The sequence below is a fragment of the Orycteropus afer genome, unplaced genomic scaffold (genome assembly GCF_000298275.1).
Source record: "Orycteropus afer afer isolate SDZICR_OR568_19922 unplaced genomic scaffold, OryAfe1.0 scaffold00006, whole genome shotgun sequence".
In the NCBI taxonomy this organism is placed as follows: Eukaryota; Metazoa; Chordata; class Mammalia; order Tubulidentata; family Orycteropodidae; genus Orycteropus; species Orycteropus afer.
In genome coordinates, this window is record NW_006921593.1 from 25,281,182 (window position 1) to 25,308,571 (window position 27,390).

The window sequence follows — 27,390 nt, forward strand, 5'->3', positions numbered from 1 at the left end:
CCTTGACAGCCATCTTCTTGTGTGAAATCAATCACACATTTTATTCTCAGCCTTCAACACAGGCAGGTTACTAAAAACCATCCGTTGTGCAGCCAGGGGCCTAAAAATTTCTCCCTTAGCAGTCAGCACCAAAGTGGTTCATCAGCAGTCTTGGAATTTTCTCAGCTTAGATGGCTCTGAACTGTACCTATGGAAGCAAAGGAAGAAAACCGTTGAAAAGAGATTTCCCAGTTCCATCCTCAGAAGAAGGCTGGTCTCAAGATACACTGGTTGGACACAGGCTATGGGTCCAAATACACACACACACACACACAAAAAAAAACCACCTCACTCAAAGTGACCTCTCCTTGGGTTTCTGAGGTGGTATCTCTACAGAAGTAGATTGCCCAGTCTTCCTTCCGAGGAGTGGCTAGTGGGTTTGAACTGCCAGCCTTCTGGTTAGCAGTCAAACTTCTGGTTAGTGTCTTAGGCACTGCGCCAAATTATGTGATCATGGAACAAAGCCTTGGATTACATTTTTCCAGCTAATTGAGTTACATTTTTATTCTGCAAATGAGCTACTGCTAAAAGCTTAAGCATCACTGAAATATTTTTGTCAGTAAAAACATCCATTTGTGTATCTCACGGCAACAAACACAGAACCTGCATCATGAGAACGGGTAGATTTGGGGGCCCTGAGCTGGAAAGATACTCGTGATAAAAAGCTACGTGAGAAAGAAGAAAGCAAGTATTAGGACAGTGTGGCCTTGGGATTAAAGTCACAGTAGCTGAGTAGGTCTCCAGTGGTTTAAAAAGATTCAAAAGGACACTTGTACCCCATCCCACCGGTACTAACTAACCTCAGGTGTGGGGGTGAAATTGGTGGAGAAGAGAAGTGGGGGCCTTTCTCTTGTTCCTTTCTATCCTCCTAAGGTACCTGAACTTTTTAAAATGGATTATTTTCAAATTTGATACTGTATGAAAAGAAGACAACTAAGAAAAACATCATGGTTTTAAGTTCGTCTTAAAATATGTACATTTTCAGAGCAAAAGGAAAAAAAAGAAGCCATTGGAATGACTCACCTTACTATAATCAGATGTTTCTCCACTGGAATCCAACTGGTTTCATTTGATCCTATTGGCAATCTCTTTCAGAAGACTCTTGAGATCATTAAGCTTGGAGAGGAGATAAACAGAAGTGGTCTGAAGACAAAATTTCCCAGTTTTCAATTTAAAAAAAAACTGTGATATGGCTTTTCCATGAAACAGACCTGTGCATAAAATACCAAGTCCCTGAAGAAGGGTATCATGCTTGGTAAAGTGGAGGGTCAACTAAAAAGGGGATGGCCCTCAACGAGATGGACTGACACAGTCAACCCAACGATGGGCTCAGGTATAGCAAGGATTGTGAGGCTGGCACAGGACCAGGCAGTGTTTCATTCTGTTATACACAGGGTCACTGAGTCGGAGCTGACTCGACGGCACCTAACAACAACAACCTGGTGCACGTTGGAAAGGGCAGGGTAGGAGCAACGGGGTGTTTGCAGACTCTGTTCATGGCTCAGTTGCTGAAATCATACCGCTAGCAGCCGCTCATTAGCACCAATTAGTACTTGCTTTCTTGTTGTTGGGTGTTGTTGAGTCTATTTTGACTTCTAGTGACTCTATAGGACAGAGTAGAACTGCCTGGGTTTCCAAGGCTGTAAATCTTTACAGGAGCAGACTGCCACATTTTCCTCCGGCAGATGAGTTCGAACCACCAACCTTTTGGTTGCCAGCCAAGCACCTAACCACTGTGCCAACAGGGCTCCTGTACCCAAATGCAAATCACTAGGGGCTCCTCCACAGAAATAACAGATGGTAATGACACAAAGAGGAGCTCTGGTAGCATAGTGCCCAAGGCACTTGACTGCTAACCAGAAGGCTGGGGGTTCAAATCCACCAGCCACTCCTCGGAAGGAAGATAGGGCAATCTACTTCCGTAGTGATACTGCCTCAGAAACCCAAGGAGGGGTCGCTATGAGTCAGGTCTGACTCGACAACACATAACAACACAACAACGACACAAAGAAAAACAACAGTAGAAACAATAACAGTATAGGTAGCTCATACCAACAAAATGATAAGATGCTAATAAAATTTTTCTTTGATAAAACTATAACACTAATAAAAAAATTATGACCTAATACCAATAAATCAAGTGTTAGTAACAAGGGTCATCATTTCAGGATACCATCGTCAGGATTCTGTCATTAGATATCGAATGTCATCTCCTCTTTGGAGTCTGACAGGGATCTGGTGTTTACGGGTGAGGGTCATTTCTGCTGAAGTAACCATAAGTCCTGGCTCCCAGCTGAGGGCAGGGTACAAGGGGCACTCCCTCTCCACACCCAGTGTGTACATACACGTGTAGTCAAGCACTAACCGCTCTCTTCAAGCTAAAAACCAAAAAGCCAAGCCCACTGCCATTGAGTCAATTCCGACTCATTGCAACCCAAGCTAGAGGACAGAGTAGAACTGCCCCATAGGGTTTCCAAGGCTGTCATCTGAGCAGAAGCAGACAGCCTCATCTTTCTCCCACAGAGCGAATGGGGTTTGAACCACCCACCTGTTCGTTAGTAGCCAAACGCTTCAAGTAGATATAACAAATTAGAGAAGCACCATGGGACAGCCTAGAGGCTCACAGGCTCCAAACAGCTGTTGGAGCATTTCTAGTGTTCCTTGGAATTGCAAGGGTTTATACCCGCCTCTAGAGAGCTTTGGGGGCACAACAGTTAAGTGCTCAGCTGCTAACCAAAAGGCTGGTGGTTCAAACTCCTTCTTCCAACAGTGTTTCTGCAAAACAAAGACCTATTGTCTGCTGCCATAAATATCACAACCAAGAAAACCCTACGGGCAGTTCTCGTCTGTCACTATGATTCCGAATCCACTTGCTGGCACCCAACAGCAACAGGAACACGTGCCCACAGCCAAGCGGAAGAGGGGGAAGGCCCCGGGTTAGACAGGGACAAGCAGATCTTCAATCGTGGAAGTGGGACTTCAACACGATTGCCATGTGGGCTGGGAGCCTGAGAAGGGACCCCATTCCAGCACCCAGCCCCTGACACAGTCATGAAGACAACCCAATACGGAACTGACATCTGTAACTGTTTAAAAATAGTTAACTTGTCTATCATCAGAGAAAAGTATTTCCCAAACAACAGACAGAACCATACCTTGGTGTCCAGCTGTCGAAATCGATGCCTCATTCTGCAAAGAAATGTTAAAAAGAGAGTGAGCCAGAGAGAACCGGAGGCTCCCGGGCTCCATTCCACAGAGTCCAGAAGGAGAACACAGGTCATTTCCAGTTTCAGCTAAATCCAGGCTCACCTGCCTTCACCTTTCTGATTTCCTCCTAGCACCCAAAGCCGAATTCCTCCCTCACCCCAGTTAGAGGTGCCACAGAGAAACACTGCCTCGGCTGATGGGCTGGTGAAAGGTCACCGGCAAGACCATCCCACCCTCCCCAAACCAAGGTCTCCCAGAGAGGTCAGAGGGGAGCTAGGGCATCTGCTCTGTCATTCAGTGGGAACAAATGCTCCAAGAATGCTCCATCCTTCAAAACCTAACGAAGGGATTGGTGGCGGTGGCGGTTGCCATGGAGTTGGTTCCCACGCATGGCGCCCTGTGTCTGCAGCACAGAGTTGCCCTGTGGGGTTTTCAAGGCTGTGACCTTTCAGAAGAAGATCTTCAGGTGTGTCTTCTGAGGCCCCTGGGTGAGTTCAAACCACCAACCTTTTGCTTAGTAGTTGAGCACTTAACCATTTGTGCGATCCAGGGACAACAAAGAGATTAATTGTGTTTACCTTCACTTGTTTGTTAGGTGAATTTTGAGGTGAGTTTTGGTCTCTCAGTAGAGTGATGCATGGCAATTAGCATGTTAATCTCCACAACAGGAGTTCTGGTGACCCAACAGCTAAAAGCTCTTGGCTGCTAACTGAAAGGTTGGTGGTTCAAACACATTGAGCAACCCCACAGGAGAAAGACCTGGAGACCTGCTCCTTAAAGGTGACAGCTTGGGAAACCCAATGGAGCAGGTCTACTCTGTCACATGGGGTCGTCATGGGTTGGAATTGACTCTATAACACACAACAACAGTCCTCACAGTAAGAACAGCATGCTCCTACAGACGCTGTGTAACACACACTACTGTGGCCCGTCTACAGACTTAGCTGGCACTCATTCATTTCTACGAAGTGCTTATCACAACTTCACTCGATTCATCAGTGTAGTTCAAGACCTCTTGGAAACATCTGCAACCCAATGGTTTTCCCTCTTCTGTCTCTCCAAGTCTTCATCACAGAGCTCCGTGTGCAGCACCTGCAAGATCACTTTAAAGACCCACGGTCTGTGGGTCCTCCCAGAATCCATCTCCTCATGATGGTCAAGAGACCAAGCTCTAGTGACCTGCTTCCCCGGCCCCTGCATCGCAGGCTTCAACTCCTTGCTCTTCCCCAGGACCTTGGAGAACAATCAAGATGGTGAGGGGAGGGTGTTTATGCCCCTTCAGAGAAGAACGGCACTTAGTTCAGTGGTTTTCATCTTCAACCAGTAACATCTTTTCGGTTCTATTGTTTCTCTGTAGGAAGTTCTGTTTACCATGTATTATGGAGTGGATTGTGTCCCCTCTCCCCCCAGAATAGGTGTTGCAAATCCTAACACCTACACCTGTGGTTGTAATCCCATTTGGGAGTGGGTCATCTTTGTTATGTTGATGACAGGCAGGAGTAGGGCCAGAGATGGGGGAAGATGGATGTCACACAAGAAGATCACACAGGAAGTGAGGAACAAGGACTCTCCCGGAGAGCTGACAGAGAAAGGCTTCCCCTAGAGCCAGTGCCCTGAATTTGCACTTTTAGCCTCCTAAACTGAGAAAATAAATTTGTGGGTTAAAACCACCCCCTTGTGGCATTTCCGTTACAGCAGCTCTAGATAACATGCTCCCAGCAACCATGTAACAGGTCAGGAAAGACTGACTTACTCCTCAGAGGTGTCGTTGGCCTTCGTGTGAATCTTAACGAGATAATTTTCCTTCATGACACCCTCCCATGCCAGGGTCTTGTTGTCTTCATTTGTGACACCTTGAATAAAGAGACAAAGAAGAAACACTCAGTGTCCCTGCTCCTTGCTTCCTAAACCAAGCCCTGGTAGCCATGTTGAGGTGGTTGGGTATGAGAAGAGCATGGTATGTGCCACACAGGCTGATCTGAGTAAGGTTGCTTCCAAGGGACCACAGCAGTGACACAATGTCAGGGAAATTGTTGGCAGCAAGAAGGAATGGGAGCTGCCTGCATGAGCTGGAAAGGGAGCCATCATTCTAAAGAGAACACACTGCTGTCGAGTCAGATTCAACTCATAGTGACCCCTCCTTAAGTTTCTGAGGCGGCATCTCTACGGAAGTAGATTGCCCAACCTTCCTTCTGAGGAGTGGCTGGTGGGTTTGAACCACCAGCCTTCTGGTTAGCAGTCAAATGCCTTAGGCACTGTGCCCCCAGAGTTCCCATTCTACAGAGAGGCCAGTCCAAACCCTTTCTGTGCATCCTGTGACCCAGAACATCATCCCACTCATGGAGTTCAGTTCTCCTGTTTGGAACGTGCTTCTTGACCATTTGGATGGTGGTGCAAGCTGAAGGTTGGCAGTTCAAAGAAAGGCCTGGCAAACTCCTCCCACGAAGATGACAGCCAAGGAAACCCTAGGGAGCTGTCCTACTCTGTGACACACAGAGTCACCATGAGCTGGGGGCCAGTGGAACGGCAGCTAAGCATAGCCCAGAAATGAGCGATCATTCATTCAGTCAGGTAATTACCGATGGGGCCGATTCTCAACCGAGCCTTGGGGTTGGAACTCAGAGGAGAGGAAAATGAGACCTGGCCACGGTCTGCCCTCCGAACACTCCGTCTAGGTGTGGACACCCTGAGAATCCTTCTCCTTGGCTGCCCCTCTTCCTCACAGCAAGGCCATGTATAGCAGAACGAAATGCCGTCCAGTGCTACACCATCCCCATGATCGGCTGCAGATGGGACCACTGTGACCCACAGGGTTCTCACTGCTTTCCAGAAACAGATCACCACACCTTTCCTCCTAGTCTGTCTTAATCTGGAAGCTCCTCTGAAACCAGTTCAGCGTCACTGCTCACAGATTTTTCCCTTCCTCTAAACCTGGAAAAGGAGCCCTGGTGGCGTGATGGTTAAGAGCTCAGCTGCCAACCAAAATGTCAGAGGTTTGAACACAGCAGCGACTCCATAGGAGAAAAGATTCAGTGACCTTCTAGCATGAAGATTACAGTCTAAGACACACTATGGTGCACGTCTACTCTGTCCTACAGGGGGGCTGTGAGTTGGAACTGACTCAATAGCGCACAGCAACCTGGGATGCTAGAACAAGTGCCAGCAAGACTCTTAGTTAAATTTCTCACAGTGTCTGAGCCTTTCAGATTGCCAGGCAAATGGAAACACAGACCAGCGTTTGGTCAATGTTTAACATTAAGCCCAGCAGACTTCTCCATGAACCCTAGGACAGGAAAGCACATATGTCTGCACAGGTGTTCACACTGAATACTTTTATCTAGTTTTTACTTTTAAATTACTGTTTAAATTTGTCTACATGTGAGAGTGTACGAAGATCTTCCTGGGTTTAGAAAGAATTAATTGATGCCCAAAAACAGAGCCGATATGTAAGCACCTGGGTTTAAAAAGTATTAAGAAGCAAAGATGTCACTTTGAAGACTAAGATGTGCCTAACCCAAGCCATTGTATTTTCAATAGCCTCACGTGCATGTGAAAGCTGGAAAAAAGAAGGCCGAAGAAGAGTTGATGCCTTTGAACTGTGGTGTTGGCAAAGAATACAGAAAATACCATGGACTGCCAGAAGAGTGAACAAATCTGTCCTGGAAGAAGTGCAGCCAGAAGGCTCCTTAAAAGCAAGAATAGCCAGACTTCGTCATGCTTTGTTATGTTGGCAGAAGGGACCTGAGAAGGCTGTCGTGTGGAGAGTCAGTGAGAAAGGGGAAGACCCTCAATGAGATGGATGACACAGTGGCTGCAGCGATGGGCTCCAACACAGCAAGGACCGTGAGGATGCTGCAGGACAGGCAGTGTTTCATTCTGTTGAACTAAGGCTCACTGTGAGCAGAAGCTGACTTCAATGGCACCTAACAACAACAGTGATGACTACCTGAACACCTGCACCAGGGAGATGCACTCCTTACAACAACCAACCATGGGAGATCAGAAGGGCAGCATTTGTACAGGAGAAGGCAAGGCAGGCAGGAATGCATAGGCAAGAAGGACACAGGGAAGGGGTAACCACTGGGAAGAGGGGAGAGGAGAGCTGTTATATTATGGGGACTGTAACTGGTGTTGTGAAACCAAATGTATATGATCCATTGAGTGTAAAACGAATCTGCTTTATAAAATTGTACCCGAAACACAATAAAAAGTAAAAAGGAAATTCAAAATAATTAACTTAAACCAACAACTTGAACAAGTAGAAAAGGAAGAACAGAGGAAGCCAAAAGCTACCAGAAAAAGGGAAAAAATAAAGATCAGAGCAGAAATAGACGAAACAGAAAACAGAGAACAACAGAAAGAGTCAGCTGAATGAGAAGTTGGTGCTTGCAAAGGACCAATAAGATAGACAAAGCACTGGCTAGACTGACAAAAGACAAAAGCAGAAGAGGCAAACAACTAAATTAAGCAATGAAATTGGTGATGCTGTAATTGGTCCAACAGAGACAAAGAAGATTCTAAGAACTACTATGAAAAATTATACTCCAACAAATTTGAAAATCTAGATGAAATGGACCAATTCCTAAAAAAGCACCACCTACCCAAACTAACACAAACAGAGGCAGAAAATTTAAACAGACCCATTACAAAAGAAGAGATTGAAGATATCATCAAAAACTGCCCACAACAACAGAAGCCCAGGACCAGATGGCTACACTGGAGAATTTACCAAACAATCAGAGAAGAGTTGGCATCAATCCGACTCAATCTCTTCAAAAACAGAAAAGGAACACCACTAAACCTTCTTTATGAAGCTAGCATAAGCCTGATACCTAACAGGCAAAGACAGCACAAAAAAGATTACAGACCTATATCCTGTATGAACATACTTGCAAAAGTTTTCAACAAAATGCTAGCCATAGACTTAATCAACATATCAAAAAAAAAAAAAAATCATACACCTTAATCCCGTGGGACTCATACCAGGACTACAAGGGTGGTTCAATATTGGAAAATCAATCATTTTATTTCTTTATTTATAAACAAAACAAAAGAAAAGAACCATATGATCATACCAATTGATGCAGAAAGGCACTGGATAAAATTCAACACTCTTTCCTGATAAAAACTCTCAGCAAAATAGGAATAGAAGGGAAATTTCACAACATAATCTGGAGCATATACACAAAACAAACTGAACATTACACTCAACAGAGAAAGGCCAAGAGCCTGGCCTTTGACAGTGGGATTGCCCATCATCACCCCTCTTACTCACCATCATACTGGAAGTCCTAGCCAGAGCAATAAGGCAGAAGAGAGAAATAAAAGGTACCCAAATAGGAAAGGAAGAAGGAAAATGATCTCTACTTGCAGATGACATGATCCTATACATAGAAGACCCTAAAGATTCCACAAAACTGCTGGGATGAACAAAAATCAGTTGAGATTCTCTACACTAAGAAGACTTCTTCAAAAAAGAAAGCAAAAAAACAATAGCACTTACAACAGCCCCCAAAGTGATAAAATACCTAGGAATTAACCTAACCAGGGACATAAAAGACTTATACAATGAAAATCTTAAAACACTACTACAAGACACTAAAAGAGACCTAGAAAAATGGGAGGATATCCTGTGCCTATGGATTGGATGATGTAATATAGTAAAAATGTTAATTCTACCTAAAGCAATCTACAGATGCAATGTAATTGTGACAAAATCCAACAGCATTTCTTACTGAAATGGAAAAACTAATGACCACCTTTGTATGAAAAAGAAAGAAATCCCTAGTAGCCAAAGAACAAAGCAGAAGGCCTCACAATCCCAGATATCACTATATACTGAACAGCCAGTGTAATCAAAACAGCCTCCTATTGCTTCAATACACAAGCCATGACGGAATGACAAACTGACAGAAGAGTGATGAAGAAGCAGCTGCAGGTACGAGCAAGAACAGACGTGTGAGTGCAGGCACCTACATTCACCGAACACACAAAGACATTCCTCGGACATAACTAAACAACACCCAAGATCGGTTCTCTGGGTGTGAAGGCTCAGAACCATAGCCTCATGGAATAACTCAGTCAACTGGGATAACGTAGTTCACAAAATCTTCATCTGGATTCTAGTGAAGAGAGTAGCATGTGAGGTTTTAAAAGCTTGCAAGTGGCTGTCTAAGATACAACTACTGGTCTCTGCTCACCAGGATCAAAACAGTAAGAAACCAGTCTACACCCCCATCTACCCTGAGACCAGAAGACCAGAAGAACTAGATGGTATCCAGTTACCACCACTGACCATTCTGACCAAGGTCACAATAGATGGTCCCAGATAGAATGGGGTAAAAATGTAGAGAAAACTCAAATTCTAAAGAAAAAAAAAAAAAGCCAGACAAACTGGAACAGTAGAGAAGAGAGACTCCCTGACTCCCTGAGACTGTCACCCTGAAATCTCCTTTTAGGAAACAGCATAAAGGATACTACCCATAAGATTGGTGCCCAATAAAAGCCATCTGTATGAAAACAAAAGGTCAACAACTACTCCAAAACAAAGACGAGAAGTAAGGTGACAAGGAAGCCAGAGGACTGGAAATGGAACAAACAAAACACAGGTGAAGAGAATGTTGACACATTGGGATAAATGTAACTGATGTCACTCAACAGTTTGTGCAGAAATTGTCAAATGGGAACTTACCTTGCTGTGTAAACTTTCACCAAAAAGTCGATAAAATGTTTAAAAAAGAAGAAGAAAAGATCAACACAGAAAGGGTAGACATTCCTGAACAGAAACAGTCAAGGAACAATAGTGACAAACGATGGAGGGGAACATGCCCGTCTCTCTAGTTGAAGGAACGCTGGTTGAAATGACCACACAACAAACCAAATGAAAACCACTGTTGTTAGGAGTCATCAAGTCAGCTGGGACTCACGGACCTTATGGAAAACTGAACGGAAGACTGCCTCGTCTTCCACCATCTTCAGGATCACTGGTTAAGTTTGAGCCCATGTTTGCAGCTGTGTCAATCCATGTTATGGATGGTGAGCTGAAAATTATCAAGGTCTGACACATTCCATGTTGGGAAGAACATGGAGAAAGATGCCTCTCAAATACTGGGGGAAATCTCTAAATGTTTACAACCTTAGTGGGAGAGTAAGAGGCTGAGGGAGGAGGAATGGTAGGGATGGTGGAGTGGGCAGCAGGCAGTCTATGGACCTAGAAAGTGTACATACCCTTTTGTGGAAATTTCTCTTCTCAAAGGAAGATAATTACTGATGTGCTCAAAAATGAAAGCATAAAACTCTTTATCAGTGTTAAATGTGAACAGAAGAGTCAAAACCGCCTGCACGTCTAAGCACAAGGCATTGGTTAAATTAATTATGGTACATCCACATGCTGGAATATTCCACATCTAAAATTGCGATTTAGATTCGTATTTGTGGATATGGAAAATGTTCACAATCTATTATTAGTTCAATGAACAAAATAGACTACAAATGTGTGTGCACAGAGTATGGCCCTGGGCAAATCTGCTGCCAAAGACCTCTTTAAAGTGGGAAAGAGCAAAGACGTTACTTGAAGACTAAGGAGTGCTGACCCAGCCCACAGCATTTTCAATCACCTCATATGCATATGAAAGCTGGACAACAGATAACGAAGACCGAAGAAGAGTTGATGCTTTTGAGTTGTGGTGTTGGAGAAGAATCCTGAAAATACTGTGGACTGCCAGAAGAACGAACAAATCTGTCCCGGAAAAAGTACAGCCAGAATGCTCCTTGGAAGCGAGAATGGCCTGACTTCGTCTCACCTACTTTGTCATGTTGGCAGAAGCGACCACTCCCCGGAGAAGGATATCATGCTTGCTAAAGTAGAGGGTAGGAGCTCTGGTAGCGCAGTGCCTAAGGCACTTGACCGCTAACCAGAAGGCTGGAGGTTCAAACCCACCAGGCACTCCTCGGAAGGAAGGTGGGCAATCTCCTTCTGTAGTGATACTGCCTCGGAAACCCAAGGAGGGGTCCAACTCAATGGCACACAACAACGACAGCAAAGCAGAGGGTCAGTAAAAAGGGGGGAAGCCATCAACGAGATGGATTGACACAGTGACTGCAACGATGGGCTCAGGCATAAGAAGGATTGTGAGGCTGGTGCAGAACTGGGCAATGTTCCATTCTCTTGTACACAGGGTCACTGTGAGTTGGTGCTGACTCCACAGCACCTAACAACCACAACATACAAAGAGTGATCCAATTATTATACATCTACACAATAAAAAAAAAACAAAAAAAAACTCACCACCATCAAGTTGGATCCAACTCACAGCAACCCCTCCTTGGGTTGTTGAGGCAGTATCACGATGGAAGTAGATTGCCCAATCTTCCTTCCAAGGAGTGGCTGATGGATTTGAACCGCCAGCCTTCTGGTTAGCAGTCAAGTGCCTTAGGCACTATGCTACCAGAGCTCCTACAAGAATAATAGAAATGTACATAATACAAATATAAAAACCTGAAGGCTGGCAGTTCAAATCCACCAGCCATTCCTCAGAAGGAAGACTAAGCAATCTGCTTCCATAGTGATACTGCCGGAAACCCAAGGAGAGGTCACTATAAGTTGGAGTCCACTAGAAGGCAGTTTTATAAAACAAACAGGGTGACAATATTGAAGTCTAGGTGGTGGGTTGCAGGCGCTCTTACTCCTTCTTATTGGTGTTTTGTAATTTTCAAATGTTCTAAATGAACATGGTGGTGCAACAGCTACCCTAAAGGTTGGCAGTTCAAACCCACCCAGTGGCCCTGTGGGACAAAGCCCTGGTGACCTGCTCCCATAAACAGCCCAGGAAACTCCATGGGACTGTGCAACTCTGTCACATGGGGTGGCCCTGACTTGGAATTGACTCAGCAGCACCCAACACTACAAAAAATAATTTTATGGAAAAAAATTTTATCGGAGGGAATTTCAATCATTGTCTTGAAACAAGATGTGTATGAACTTCTGTATGGAAAATGAATTTGCTCTGTAAACCCTCACCTGAATCACAATAAAAATTAAAAAAAAAAAAATTCAAGTATCAAGTAGTGCACATTTTATTATATTATTATGATTTTATTGTGATTTTGGGGAAAGTTTACAGAGCAAATTCCTTTTCCATACGATACATACACATTTTGTTTTGTGGCATTTGTTGCAATCCCTACAAGGTAACAGCATTTTTATTACTCTTAAAGATGTCACAAAACAAAAGTACCAAACATGAAAGTTTGGGCTCTATCTTTTCTGAAAGTTATTGGCAAAATCTTGTGTTCTTCCACCAAGAAGAGCAATTTTAAAATTAAACTCCATGACTTCCCCATCCTTTGGAGGCCGAAACAAGGCACAGTGCCAGCTAGCAGCACTAGAAACCACAAGGGGGTGCTGTGGTTTCTGGACCAGCCACCTCGGGAAGTCTCTAGTGAGAAAATTGGACTCTCGTTCGTTCAGTCTTATCATCACTGCACCATCACTGGATGGGAGAAGGCGCCTGTCCTTCCACGATCTCTTTGTTCCTTCCTGAGAATAAGAACTGTTTGAAAGGAGAATGCCCTGACTCCCCCATCTCTCTCTCCAATCATTGCAAGAGCACCCACTCTCCCAGAGGCCCCCTGGGAGATGGATTCAGAGCTGCATCACTTGTAATGTTGGCACATGACTTTTGCTATCTATCTCTTTGCTTCCTCAAGCTGAAGTTACTTTCCATTTGCTGCTGACCAAATTGGAGATGTGTTATCCTCGGATGGCTCAAATGGTTTGCCCTTAACTACTGACGGAAAGGTTGGCAATTCAAACTCACCAGCAGTGCCATGTAAGAAGAAAGGCCTGCCAGTCTGTTCCCGTAAAGATCACAGCCAAGCAAACCCTATGGAGCAGTCCTACTCTGTCACACGGGCTCATCGGGAGTTGGGATCAACTCAGTGGCAATGAGTTACGAATGCCAAGCTTAACCATCAAATCAACCTTGGGGGATTCGATGCATTCTGTCTGCTTTCTCAACCCCACCCCGAATTTAGAAGGCCAATTTGCCTTTACTTATACACTGGGTTTCCTGGCCCACCGACCTTGGACTGAGCACAATGTGTCTTCTGAGAGTAGATCTTCATTCAACACAGCAATCCCTCCACCCACACTTCGCAGATCTGGACCCCACAGGTGATGGGGAATTCCCTACCTGGCAGGCAAGTTGAATTCATTTACAGATAGTGCTAATTGTTAGACATTGTTTTTTTCCTTATCAGCCAGTCTTCCTCCCTGCAGCTTGTATTCACTGTTTTTTTCTCTAGCACTATCCAAAGAAAATTACATATATGTATGAAGTGTGTAATCTTTATGTCTTCTAAAGTCCACATTGGTCCTCTAAGTCTTCTCTCAAACCCTTTAAACACTCTTCCATGATGGTTTCAAGTCAGGACCAAAGTCCTGAGGCGTCTTTGGGCGTGGTCTCTGAGTACAATTGAACTCCAGATCTGAACTTGTAATTCCTATCCCCTGAATGAAAGACTTATCATTCTTTTGGTTAGGAATGACTCACTTTGTCTTCCAAGGCAACATGATGGGGAGTAAAGACAGCAATTTATCCAAATTGTCAAAACACTTCTCTTCATTAAGAAAGGCAATCATGTCTGTATAATAGCTGATGACACCCCAAAATGACATTTAATGTCTGAAAATAATGTTGTTGAGAGAGTTGATGATAATTCTTTAAATTATGTCAGGAGTTGGGGGTAGTTGATAAATTTGCATCCTGAAAGCCAGCCTTTGGGGATCACAGCTCCAGGGAGGGATCACACAAAAGGATGCTGTGACCACTGTTTAAGGTCATGTCGTGTGTATCTTGCCTCCATTTCTAAGTAGCTACAAGAATCCCACAAAAACTTGATGGTTCTTGGCAAGCTGAATTTTCCTGAAGTGCCACCAATTATCATGTCTAGATTAGTAAAATTTGTTTTCACTGTCTGAGTCATCAAAATATTTGGGTTTTCCCTATAGGGGCAGGAATGATAAATCCAACATGGAACACGAATCCTATGATGGTGGCCAATGACTGTTTATCAAGCACCATGGAGAAAAACTGGAGTGTAACATATACCCAGCAGCAGCTGGGAGCCAGGTGTGTCTCCTGTGAGCATTCCGACCAATTGAATAGCACAGGCAAGGCACGAGCATGGAAAAAAAATGAACTCATTCTGGCAAAAATCATTCGGAGAAGAGGGCACTCTAACCACATTTCTCTGTTTGCAAGGGACTCTCCTGTACATCCTCCCCTTTCCAAATTGCCCTCGACGCCATTGTTCCACGTCAAGATGTTCCCGGCTACCCAGCGTGCTCCGGACCAAGCCAAAGAGGCGAACATATCTCAAGAGTCCTCTCTCACACACACACTTATACACACATCCACACACATATACACACATAATCTACACACAGTCCACACATCCACACATAATCCATACATACATACAGACATGTACACACAATCCACACACATATACATATACACACATACACACCTAAGGCACACACAATCCACACATACACACAATCTACATACACATACATCCACACATAATCCACACATGCAAACACATATATTCACATCCACACATAAGCATGCATATACACATGCATACACACATACACATATATATACAATTCACACATATATATACACATCCACACACAATCCACACATGCAAACACATATACACACATGTACACACCCACACACAAATATCCATACACACAGCCACATAAACACACATATACACACATGCACATATACATGCACTCCACATACACACACACACATGCATGCACATGCACACATGCACACAAATGCACAGACACACATGCACGCAAACACATACATACACATACAATATACACATAAATATACACACATATGCACACAGCAAAACCAAACCAAACTTACTGCCGTGGAGTCGGCCCCGACTCATAGCGACCCCTCCTTGGGTTTCCGAGGCAGTATCACTACGGAAGTAGATTGCCCAACCTTCCTTCTGAGGAGTGCCTGGTGGGTTCGAACCGCCAGCCTTCTGATTAGCAGTCAAGTGCCTTAGGCACTATGCCACCAGAGCTCTCGTATGCACACACATACACGTGCATATACATATGCACACCTACACATATGCACACACACAAAAGAAACCTAAAATGACTCCTCTTCCCCAAGGAGTGCGAATGAGCAGCTCATTTTGAGAGGTGTAATTTTACATGGAGGAGCCCTGGTAGCGCAGTGGTTAGGCACTCAGCTGCTAACCAAAGGGTGGTGGTTCACGCCCACCAGCCTCCGTAGGGCACTTCTACTCTGTCCTATAGGGTGCTATGAGTCAGAATTGACTCAACAACAATGGGTAAAAAGTTTACGTGGTGAGCTGAAGAACCCCACTGGGAGTTGTTCTGTTCACGTCCGTCTTAAAGGAAACAAATTGAATCAGCAGAGATGCTGTGATACACGTTCTGACTTACGTCACCATGTCCTGCACTTTCATGACCACCATTTCTCCTTCCTCTGGGATTTCAGACAGTACCTGCGACACGGCAGCTTGGGGCGGCTGAGGCTGTGGCTGTGTACAGGTATAACCTGCCTGTGGGATGCTGTGATATGCCTGAGCCTGTCATCAGTCTCTGCAAACCCCTACTCTGTGAGCCCTTCTATCTTCTCTCCCTTGGTTTCGTCCTTCTCTGACCACTCCTCACTGGGGGCCCTCCCAGCCTCTGCCCCTTTGTCTGGCTAATTCCAACTCAGCCCCCAGACTCCCCTTCCTCCAGGAAGTCTTCCCTGACCCTCTGTGGTCGTGGTTAAGTGTCCTCTGGGTGTTTGTCATGGCGCCCTGATAGCCCCTTACTGGTGCTTCCCACATTTCTCAATGAAGCTCGTTCATTTCCTTTCTTCTCCCCCAGATTAGAAGGTCTGTCTGAGTCGGGGACAACTTCTATCTGATTTAACACCAAATCCACACTGCTGGGGTCAAGGACCTATAAGTTTTGTTTTCTTCTGATTCTTGAGGAACTGGAACAATCTCTGTGGGCCCTGGGGCACCGCAGCCCTGCCCTGCTGACTGCTGAGGACAGAGTTCTGTGGCTCCTCCTCCAGCCCCTCCTGTGAGAGCTAGACCCCCCAGGGAGTAAATCTGAAAGAAACAACTGAAGGCAAAAATATAGCCTTTGACACATCCCACGAATCCTGCTTGTTCAATATTCTCTTTGCATTTTTTTTAGGTTTCCCCAAAACAGCCCTGGCGCTAGATCTCCAGGCCTTTCGTAACTGCCTTCTCTTTTAAGTGATTCATGGGTGGCCTGACACAGACACAGGCAGCCCTCATTTCATTTGCATTCATTCAAAATGCTTTCCTGCATTTCGCAGATATCGCAACATCGTGTCAAACCGTCAAGCAAGCCTTTTCCGGCACCATTTTTCCAACAGCATGTGCTCACTTTGTGTCTCTGCATCCCGTTTTGGTCATTCTTGCAACATTTCAAACTTCTTCATCACATTAACAGACTACAGTGGAGTGTAAACATACCTTTCATCTGCACGGGGAAACAGAAACGCGTGTGTCTCGCTTTAGCGCCATCTTTGCTTAATTGCGGTGCTCTGGAACCGAGCCCACAGTACCTTCCTGGTCTGCCCATACACAGACATGAGCAGAGAAACACATGTGAATACGTCCTTCCTGCTGACATAGGGGCCAGGCCTCCTTCCCAGAAATTAACCACTGCTTTTGATCACCAAGGAGCTCTGGTGCCTAAGGCATTTGGCTGCTAACCAGAAGGTTGGCGGTTCAAACCCACCAGCCACTCTGTGTAAGGAAGACAGGGAAATCTACTTCCGTAAAGATTTACCACCTCAGAAACCCAAGGGGTGTCGCTATGAGTCACAATCAGTGGGCTTTTGATCCCCAAGAATCGACTCAGTCACTTTGGTTTGGTTTGGTTTGGTTTGATCCCCAAGCACGTGTGAGAGGCACTCACAGCAAGCCGCAGGTTCCAGGCCCTTCTCCTTGCAGCAACACTTGAAACACTTCTTGACCACCATGTAGAAGTAGGCGAAGACAACGAAGGGGAAGGGTATGTTCAGGCGACTGCAGTACTCCTGCACCAGGAAGTACCTCTGGAACTTCCAGACCTGGTCGTTGTTCTCCTGCACGGTGCCCACCGTGTAGCTGCCGGGATGAGAGAAAAGCCAAGCCTAAGCTTTCAACCGACAGATACGGTACTACTGACGCTCTTATTGCAATGACTGGAGCCCTTACAGTAATCCCCTCCTCTGAGAGCTGGACCTCCCAGAGAGCAAATCGGAAAGAAGCAATAGAAGACAAAGTCTTGGACACCACCCCACTAATCATGCTTGGTCAATACGCTCTTTACATTATGTCTACATTCCCCAAAATAACGACAGCCTGCTGTATCTACAGCAGTGGGCATCACCGTCATGGCTCCAAAACAAAGCTCTATTTCAAGGCCACCACCCCTCTGTCAGTTTGCCACACTGGGGTGGCTGGCATGCTGCTACAATGCTGAAAGGTACAGCACCCATGGTGGACAAGTTCAAGTGGAACTTTCAGCTAAGACAGACTCGGTGGGTGACAGTTACGACCATCACTGTAATGACTCAAGTCCACATTGTTGTTGCTGTTGTTGTTGTTAGTTGTGCTCAAGTTGATTCTGACCCCCGGCAAGCTTGTGTGTGCAGAGTACAACTGCTCCATAGCATTTCCAAGGCTGTGGCACTTTGGAAGATTGCCAGGTCTACCTTTCAAGCTGCCTCTGGGTAGGTTCGAACCACCAACCTTTAGGCTAGTTGAGTGCTTAAGCATTGCTCCGCCCAGAGACTCCCTGTGTTCACCACAGTGCCATAGGTAACAACCACTCCACCATCTTCCCAAAAGAAACTACCCAAAGGTATGTCCTGAGAAAATGCATCACAAGGCTTGGGGGATCGACATATGATATTACGCAGCCCTTCAAAATGATGTTTATGAATAACATTTACAATCTGAGAAAACACTTACCGTGTAGGTTAAGTGAAAATAATTAGGCTAATGAATGGACTTACAACATACTCTCACTATGTCAGTAGCAAACTAGGAAGCCTTGAAGCAAGATTTGGATGCCAGTATGCAGTCCAACACCCACCCACCTCACCACGACACCATATCACTGAACTGGAGGGCAAGAGCTGAGGGTAGCTCCATCTGAAATCCAGCCCCATCTGTCAGTCGCCCTGTGGTGGCTTACATGTGACTATAATACTATGTCCCAGTATTTCAAGTATCATCAGGGTCACCCCCGGTGGAAAGGTTTCCAAACTAAGACAGACTAGGAGGCAAGGACTGGCTATCTACTTCCAAAAATTCAAACCAAAACCAAACACACTGCCCTCGAGGCAGATCTGACTCACAGCGACCCCTCCTTGGGTTTCCGCGGCGGTATCACTACGGAAGTAGATTGCCCAACCTTCCTTCCGAGGAGTGGCTGGTGGGTTTAAACTGCCAGCCTTCTGATTAGCAGTCAAATGCCTCAGGCACTATGCCACCAGAGCTCCTACTTCCAAAAATTAGCCAACGAAAATCTTATGGATCACAGCAAACATCATCTGACTAGCTTGCTTTGGCTGCATCCTGGGAGGGATCAAACGCGGGAGGAGAGCAAGATGTTTGGTGGAGGAGAGGGCCAGCGTGGCACCGACTGGCCCAACGGTCACAACGAGGGACTCCGACACCCCAGCAATGGCCAGGCAGACACGGGACCAGGCCATGTTTTGTGCTGCTGTCCACAAGGTCGTCACGAGTCAGACTTGACTCAGTGCCAGCCAATTCTTGTCTACTGCAGAAAGATGTGATCGGACTACTTGGTGAAATGCTGCTGTGGAGCATTTTAAAGTCTGTGAAGATCAACCACCTAAGATACTTGGGTGAACATTAAATGGTCCCTTCCAGAGCTAACGCAGCAGTGATGAACCATTTGAAATCGACAAGCGTGTCCTCCATAGGAAAGCATTCAGTTTTCCAAATTCAGGGTGAGAACTTCAACGGCCAAATCTAAATGAGGTGACCAGGCGGAACAAGGAGATGCTGGTGGTGACATCTCATTCCTGCTGTGTGGGGCCAGAGTTTCTAAGACTTAACTATCTCAAGCTAAGAGAAGGTCATACACACAGCAGGGCAGTAACCTACACTGACAACACCTATACAAACGCGGCTCCTCTTACCTTGCGTACAACGATGAACTGGGCCTTCTGAGGCCTGCCCAGGTCCTAGGTCCTGTGCAGCCAGGCTTTGGCAGCAAGTGCCTCTTGAACACAGCGTGGTCTTCAAAGGAAAGGGGATTACTGAGTGCCCAGGCCATGTCCATGTTGTTGTTGTTGTTGTTATGTACCGTCGAGTCAAACCCGACTCATAGCAACCCCTCCTTGGGTTTCTGAGGCGGTATCACTTCGGAAGTAGGATTGCCCAACCTTCCTTCCGAGGAGTGGCTGGTGGGTGTGAACCGCCAGCCGTCTGGTTAGCAGGCAAGTGTCTTAACCACTATGCTACCAGAGCTCCCATGCTACAACACTAAAACCAGTTGCCAGGGAGTGGACTCATGGTGACCCTATGTGTGGCAGAGTAGAACCGCGGTCCACGAGGGTCCTCAATGGCTAACATTTTCAGAAGCAGGTCACCAGGCCTTTCCTCTGAGGTGCTCCTGGATGGACTTGAACCTCCAACCTTATGGTGAGCAGCTGAGCACAGGAGCTGTCTGCACCCTCAGGGACTCCACGAGCATGACACTCTTGTTGGGAGGTGGCGTCGAGTCCATTTTCCACTGGTGGCAGCCCCGAGTGACAGAGAAGAAATACCCCATAGGGTTTTCTTGGCTGTAATCTTTACAGGAGCAAATTGGTGGGTCTCTCTCCCTCAGAACCACTGGGTGGGTTTGAACTGCCAACTTGTTGATGAACAGCCAAGGGCTTAACTGAGGAGCCACCAGGGACCCTTCAAAAGGCACTGGCCTAGGTACATAAAATGGTTACCTGACCGATCTTCCCAACAGGCGTATGTATGTAGGAGACTTTGTAGGTGTGAAAGGCAGGCAGGACTGAGAAGTATCAGTGAGCAGCAAAGGGAACCAGCACTATACCAGGCGTTTCTCCCAAATGTGGATCAGGCAGCTTGGGGGCTAGTAACGAGTCCTGCTGTCCGTCCCTTGCTCGCTCCAGCTGCTTCTAGCATCTGCACAGGGATCCGCTCCCCTGTGCTGCTGCAGTCAGAGAGGATGACGGGCATGGCCCAGTTTAATGAAGTCAGCCACAGAACTTGCCAGAAATCACAGTTCACTGCCTTTTCCCAGATTAGCTACTGCCATTCAAAACCCTGTCCCTAGGAGCATCTTCAAATCTTACATGTCTAGTGAAAAATGGATGCTGCTGCCCGTCCCTCCCCCAAAACTCAAACACAGGAAAGCAATGGCATCCGTCTGAATGCATCAGATGTTGTTCGCTGTGGTTTTACCCAAACGCAATGGATAAATCCCACTGACAGGCGGACTCACTCTCCTGGGCACACAGGGGCCCAGAGCAGCGGGGAGGGGGCCTTCTCTCTGGCACGTGGGCCTCCCTCTTTCCCCTCCTGAAGCGAGAAGGGTTCAGGCAGGAAGACATGAGCATCTAGGTTCACGTGGTCACAATTCATACTCTAGATCACTTAGAGCAGGGGACAGCAAGCTACAGCTTGGGGACTAGACCCAGCACATCGCCTGCTTTTGTTCCCACCTTGAGCTAAGAGCGGGCTTTACAAAGCTGAAAGATGGGCAGGAATGCAGGTCCCCGGACACTGCTTGGCGCCTCTGAACAGGACACAGACCCTACCAGGCCCTCTCCTGGCCCCAAGCTAGACCTTCAGCCACTGCCCACTGCCACACATAGCCTGGCATTGCATCATTCTCTTTTTTTAAAAACCCTGCTTCATGTCGTTGTTAGGTCCTAGGTGGCACAGACGGTTAGCACTTGACTACTAACCTAAGGTGGAAGGATCCCTGATGGGGCAGTGGTTAAGCACCTTGCTGCTAACCAAAAGGTCAGTAGTTCAAACCCACTAGGGTGCTCCATGGAAGAAAGATGTGGCGATGTGCTTCCATAAAGATTTACAGCCTTGAACACCCTTCAAGGCAGTTCTACTCTGTCCTGCAGGGTTGCTATGAATCTGCATCAACTCGATGGCAGTGGATTTACTAACCTAAGGTAGCAGGTTCAAACCCCCCAGCAGTGCTGTAGAACAAAGACCTGGTGATCTGCTTCCAAAAGGTGGGAGCCGTGAGACCCTCACGGAGCAGTTCTATTCTGCACACATGGTGTGGCCACACATCGGAATCAGCTCAATGGCAGCATGTTGCTTGGTCTGTTGTTTTCCTCATTGTGTTTCTTCTCAGGGCAACCCCGTGCACTGCAAGGGCCCTCCTGTTGGAATAGCAGCTTCCTCGGTGTGTCAGAGTCCAAGGTGGACTCAGCCTGAAGTCTTGCTTTTATGGACAGATGGTAAAACCTTTACCTAGATTCCAGGGGGTGTGAGTCAGACATTCAGACCCAAAAGCAGTCTGGGACGCCCAGGCTGAGGTCCATTCACACATGACACCCACCTACCCCATGTGTCAGTACTTTCCAAACTGTTCTTTCCTCTCAACTCAGTGCTGGACACAGCCTAACAGTGACACACCAGGGAGTCCCAGGGGAGGCTGCTAATTAAATACTGCTGCAAACGGCTGTGGTTTTTTAGCAATATTTTTATATCATTTAGACTTTGTTTCCAGCATTCCAGTGAAGAAGAGGCTGAGCTCAGCAGAGGAGGGTCCCCTGGGATGGCCCTTACACAAAACAAGCGTCCAGAACAGCTCAGAGACTTTCTCTGGTCTCCAGAGAGGCCCTGGGTGGTGCAAATGGGTAATGTGCTCAGTTGTGCAGTAAAAGGTTGGTGGTTCAAGTCCACCCCAAGGCACCTTGGAAGAAAGGGCTGACAGTGTACTTCTGAGAAATCAGCCATTGGAACCCTGTGGAGCCCAGCTCCACACTGACCCACCAGGTGGTGCCAGGAGTCAGAGCTGGCTTGACCACAGCTGATATAGGGACCAGTTCCCAAGGTCACACCTGCCCCAAGTCCATGGCTTGTCATAGCCTTGCTTCCAACCACATCCAACTAGCACCTTCCCTAAGAAGAATTCTGCAATTGTCCCTGTCTCTGTGTTCCCAGTGGTATCTCATGCCCCTTAGAAAGTCCTGTGCCGGGTAACCACCCAAGAGATGGGAGATACCCTGTGACAATTGAAGTCTGAGCCCCTCAGCGGGGCAGGAGACGGGAGCAAGCAGAGGCTCCCACGCAAGACAAAATTTCAGAAACTTGCTGAGATTGAAAACGTTGCCAAGAGACAAGTGAGTTTTGGAAATCACAGTGGATAAGCACTTGGCTGCTAACCAGAAGGTCGGCGGTTTGAACCCATCAGCCAGCCGCTCTGTGGGAGAAAGATGAGGCAATCTGCTGCCATAAAGACTGACAGCCTTGAAAACCCTCTGAGACAGTTCTACTCTGTCCTCTAGGGGTGCTGTGAGTTGTAATCCACTTGACGACAGTGGGTTGGGTGTGGTTTTTGACATAAATGAAATCCAGAATTATGTTCAAAGAAAACTATACCATGACAACAGAAGAATGACTAAATCTATTAAGAATATTCCCATAATACATCATTTTTCTAAGTCATCATAATACTAGACCCAAAGGACAAACAGCATTTCAAGACTTGCTAGGGAGTCTTCCGGCGACAGTCAACATCCATTTCTGATTAGGAATAAGAAGGAGGAGGACGGTTAATAAAGAAGAATTGGAGGAACCTCCATGAGATGAGAAAAAGAGAATTCAGTAAGGAGACGTGTTCCATCCTAAATAAGCAAAACTTAATAGCCTGTCTCCATAGCAAACAGTCATCACTGCAAAAACATAGTAGGAAAAATATCTCACTCACAAGCACAAATGGCTGGAAATACATGTAACAAAAAAATTTGCATGATCCATATGAATAAAACTATAAAACTTTACTGTAACTCTCTATGAGCTTGAGTAAATGGAGTAGCATGCCATATTGCTAGACAGTAAGACGTCATGTTCTAAAGATACCAGCTTCCCTGAAATGATTTGATAAAGTTAACATCATAGCAATGAAATTCACCATTAAAAAAAAAAATTCTGGAAGCAGAAATAAGAGAGGATGTCACGGGATGAGTGTTGTTAGGCTGTCCCGAAAAATGAATTCATACGAAGGAAGTTAGGGACGTTTTCAATACGAATAATGAGGGAGACTGGTACAGCAGATGTTAACACGATAGTTTAGTAATTAAAGCCATTTGGTGGGAAAAATCCAGAGTAGGAAGACAGATCAACAGAACCAATGAATGAGTGAAAAGGCTGGAAAAAAAAAAAATCACCAAGAAAAAGCAGGGGCTAGAACAATGGCAGAGACATGAATTTGGAAGAAACTGAAAGGAAGAAACTTGGCAGCGGGCCTTCAGTCAGGTGGATGCCTCCTCCAAGTTTTTCACAGATTCCCTACGTTTTGCATCTGCTCTTTTCCCTTCCCGAAACACCAACAATGTGCAGCGGGTCCCTGACTCAAATGGAGGACTGCCCCATGCCCTGGACAGCCTGACTTTACACGTCCTGCCTGCACCCCAGCCCACCAGCGAGGGGCGCCACATGAGCTCAGTGACCCTGTCTCCCTCTCCTTCTAGAGCATCAAGAAAGCAGGACTTGTGGCTAAGTGGAAGTTGTCTGCAAGAGCCACGTGCTGTATGATTCCAATGACAGGAGATGCTGGAAAAGGCAAAGCTCTAGAGACAGTGAAAAAAAAAAACAGTGGTGCCCAGGGGCTCATGGGAAGTCGGGGAGAGATGCACAAGTGGCATGCAGGGCAGTTCCAGGGCAGTGAAACTACTCTGCGTGACACTGTAATGGTGGACACAAGGCAGTCTGTGCTCATCAAAACCCACAGGACTACACAATGCAAAGAGGAGACCCAGGTGTAACCTGTAGACTTTAGTTAATAATAATGTATCGATGCCAGTTCCTCAGCTGGACCACACTAATGCAAGATGCTCCCTAGTGGTGCCAACACTTAAAACACCACGTATGGGTGGTGGCTTTGTATGAAGAGCACTGGCCAGAATCAAACCCAGGTCTCTGGTATGGAGTGATTATTCTACCATGGACCTACCATAGGCCCAGACTGTTGATTCCAACTCATGGCGACCCTGTATGTGTGGAAGCACAACTGTGCCCACGAGGTTTTGGAACTGATGGACTGTTCTAAAGGAGATCACCAGGCCGTCCTTCCGAGGCATCCTGGGTGGACGCAAACCTCCAGCCCCTCAACTCGCAACCAAGCGTGTTCACCGTTTGCAAAACCAAAAAACAACAACCCACTGCTGTTGAGTGGATTCCAACTCATAGCAACCCTACAGACCAAAGCAGAACTGCCCAATAGGGTTGCCAAGGCTGTCATCATTACAGAAGCAGACTGCCTGATCTTTCTCCCACAGAGTGGCTGGTGGGTTCAACCCGCCAACCTTTCAGTTAGCAGCCAAGCACTTTAGCCGCTGTTCCACCAGGGCCCCACCCAGGAACTGCACAGCCTCTGTGAAGACGAGCCCGGAGTCATCCCTGACTTCTCGTTCATCCCTGCCTCTGCTAAGCCATGCGTGCCTGTGATCAGTGCAGGTGATGCCGAATCGTTGCATCCAGCTGTTCCCTGCTCAATGCCATCCAGAGAGCCCACCAGCCCTTCCCCAGAATCCCCCAGTGCACATTTAGGTTGAGTTAAAAGGACTGCCCTTGTAGATCACTAAGCTTTGAAATTAATATTTTGATCTGGTGCCAGACAGAGGTCAGGGTCTGGGGTCATCCCCTCAGAGTATTCCCTGGACAGTGATCAGAAAGCATGTTTTGATTATTAAGTCCAAAGACCACAAGGGGGCAGTCTCTAGCAGCTCTCAAGTTCCCAGACAGCATATCCGCAAGCACGAGGCCTCTTCAGTCCCTGGGTGGGGCACTTGACCACTGTCCTAATGGTTAGAGGTTTGAATCCACCCAAAGGTACGTCGGAAGGAAGGCCTGTTGATACAGCTCAAAAACGAGCCGGTGAAAACCCCTCAGAGCACAGTTCTCTGACACCCAGGGGGTCACCAACAGTCAGGGTCGACTCAATGGCAGCTGGACCCAGTTAACGTTCTCACTGTAAATCAGATCCCAAACCCTCTCTCTCCCTCTCACCCTTGCTTCAAGTTTGGGGCCTGGTCATTGCTGCCTTCCATTCACGTAGCCACATAATCAACCCCTACCTGTCACCCCTCTCCGTGAGCTCAGACTTGGACCCCCTCAGACATCACATATTGTCTGGCTTCCTCCTTGATCCCCAAGGCCCTCCCTGGCCACCAGGTCAGGGAGATGTGGGAGAGGGCTGCACATTCCCTCTTTAAGGCCACAGGGCACCAGTGGCCACACGGCCTTCATACCCCAGGCATGTGGCACAGAACAGATGTTGTATGCTTACGCGCTGAATTTCTGTCTATTAGTGGCCCCTGGTGCTTCTCAATGAACTATGCACAAGGAAGTTCAGCATGCCACCGAGACCTGAGAGATGAGCTCACCATGGGGAGGAACCCAGTTCTTCTCACACCTCAAATAAACCCATGGAAGGCCAGGTGCTGTAGGTACAGGCGCCATCCTCTACTGCTGCCATTCAGAGGTGAGGAGTACAGTGTAAGAGGAGAGAGCCCGGGGCCCAAGCAGTTTCTACTCAAATCAGGGAGGGGACGCAGAAAAAGGCTGAAGCTGGCTCCGTTTCAAAGGACAAGCAGGCGTCAGGCAGGAGAAGGTACACAGGGACCCCTCGGGAAAGGATGAAGCCAGGCTCCATTTGAAGGGACAAGCAGATGTCATGTGGGAGAAAGTCAGGGGGAAAAGATCATAGAGACAGAGGCACCTGCATTTGCCAAGCCACCAGGTGTGAAAGGGCACCTGCTGAGACCTACAGAGGGATGCCCGCCTGGGACAGGGAGCAGGGGAGGAGACTGGAGGTGTGCTCAGAGGTCCAGTCTCACACGGCCTGTGCAGAAGCAGAGCACCTGAAATTCACTTTGAAAGCTACGGGGAACCTCTGAAACCCTTCCAGAATGATAAGCAGAGCAGTGACATTTTAGAAATATTATTCTGACTACAGCATAGAGGGTAGACCAGGTGGCCAGGTGTGTGCCATTCTGAGGAGCACACAGGGAAATAAGATAATGAAAGGTGTTGCCCCAGCCAGCCTTGCTCAAAGGGTGGCCACTGGCTGATCAACCAACTGACAAGGCAGATGAGCCTCGCGCACTCCCCAGGCCTCTCAGAACCACAGGGCTCCGGGTGCCTATCGTCTTTCTTTTCTAAACAACAGAAGAGATATGTGATCAATGCAGTGAGTGAAACAATCGGTAGAGGTAACAACTCCCACCTCCCAGACATCTCAGCTCGCTGAAGTAATACATACCGACAGCCTGGTATGTATCTGTGGTAGTTAAGGTTGTGTGTCAACTTGGCTGGGCCATCGTTTTGAGTGGCTGGGCAGCTGGATGGAGCTATTCCCCATGATGAGATGACTCACCTCCACGGTGAATCTGCTGTGAGCAGCTAAGAGCTGCTCCTGGGGTGTGGCCTGCTTCCAGTATCTAAGGAGAAGCTTTGAGCAAGGTCTCTAGCTTTTGGAACATCTGGATCCTGCATTTGGCCAAGTGTTCATCTCAGTGGCCTGCCACATTGCCTGCCGACATTGGACTTGAACCAGTGGTCTACCATGTTTTCCGGCTGATCTTGGGACTGTGCCATTTTACCTATCGACCTTAGGTTCATCAGCCTCAGCAGCCAGCAGCTGCATGAGTCAGGAGAAGCCTCCAGCTCTAGTGGGCCTGGAAAAAGAGGCAGAGCTGAAGCCCAAGGTCAAGGGGCCTTCACCCAGCCCCTAGAGCTGGCACTTTGAGTTCGGACTTCTGGCCTCCAAACTGTAAGAGAGTGAATCCCTGTTTGTTAAGCCATCCCCTTGTGGTG

General features: G+C 46.9%; 1 protein-coding gene across 1 annotated transcript in view; it reads right to left on the reverse strand.

The window, feature by feature from the left end:
• Nucleotides 1–1,104: 1,104 nt before the first annotated feature.
• Nucleotides 1,105–27,390, reverse strand: part of TRPM8 (transient receptor potential cation channel subfamily M member 8) — a 102,773-nt gene continuing 76,487 nt past the window's right edge. Inside the window, 4 exon segments of the mRNA XM_007943686.2 lie at nt 1,105–1,155; nt 3,195–3,228; nt 5,000–5,099; nt 17,264–17,454. Coding sequence (XP_007941877.1) covers nt 1,105–1,155; nt 3,195–3,228; nt 5,000–5,099; nt 17,264–17,454 — 376 coding nt within the window.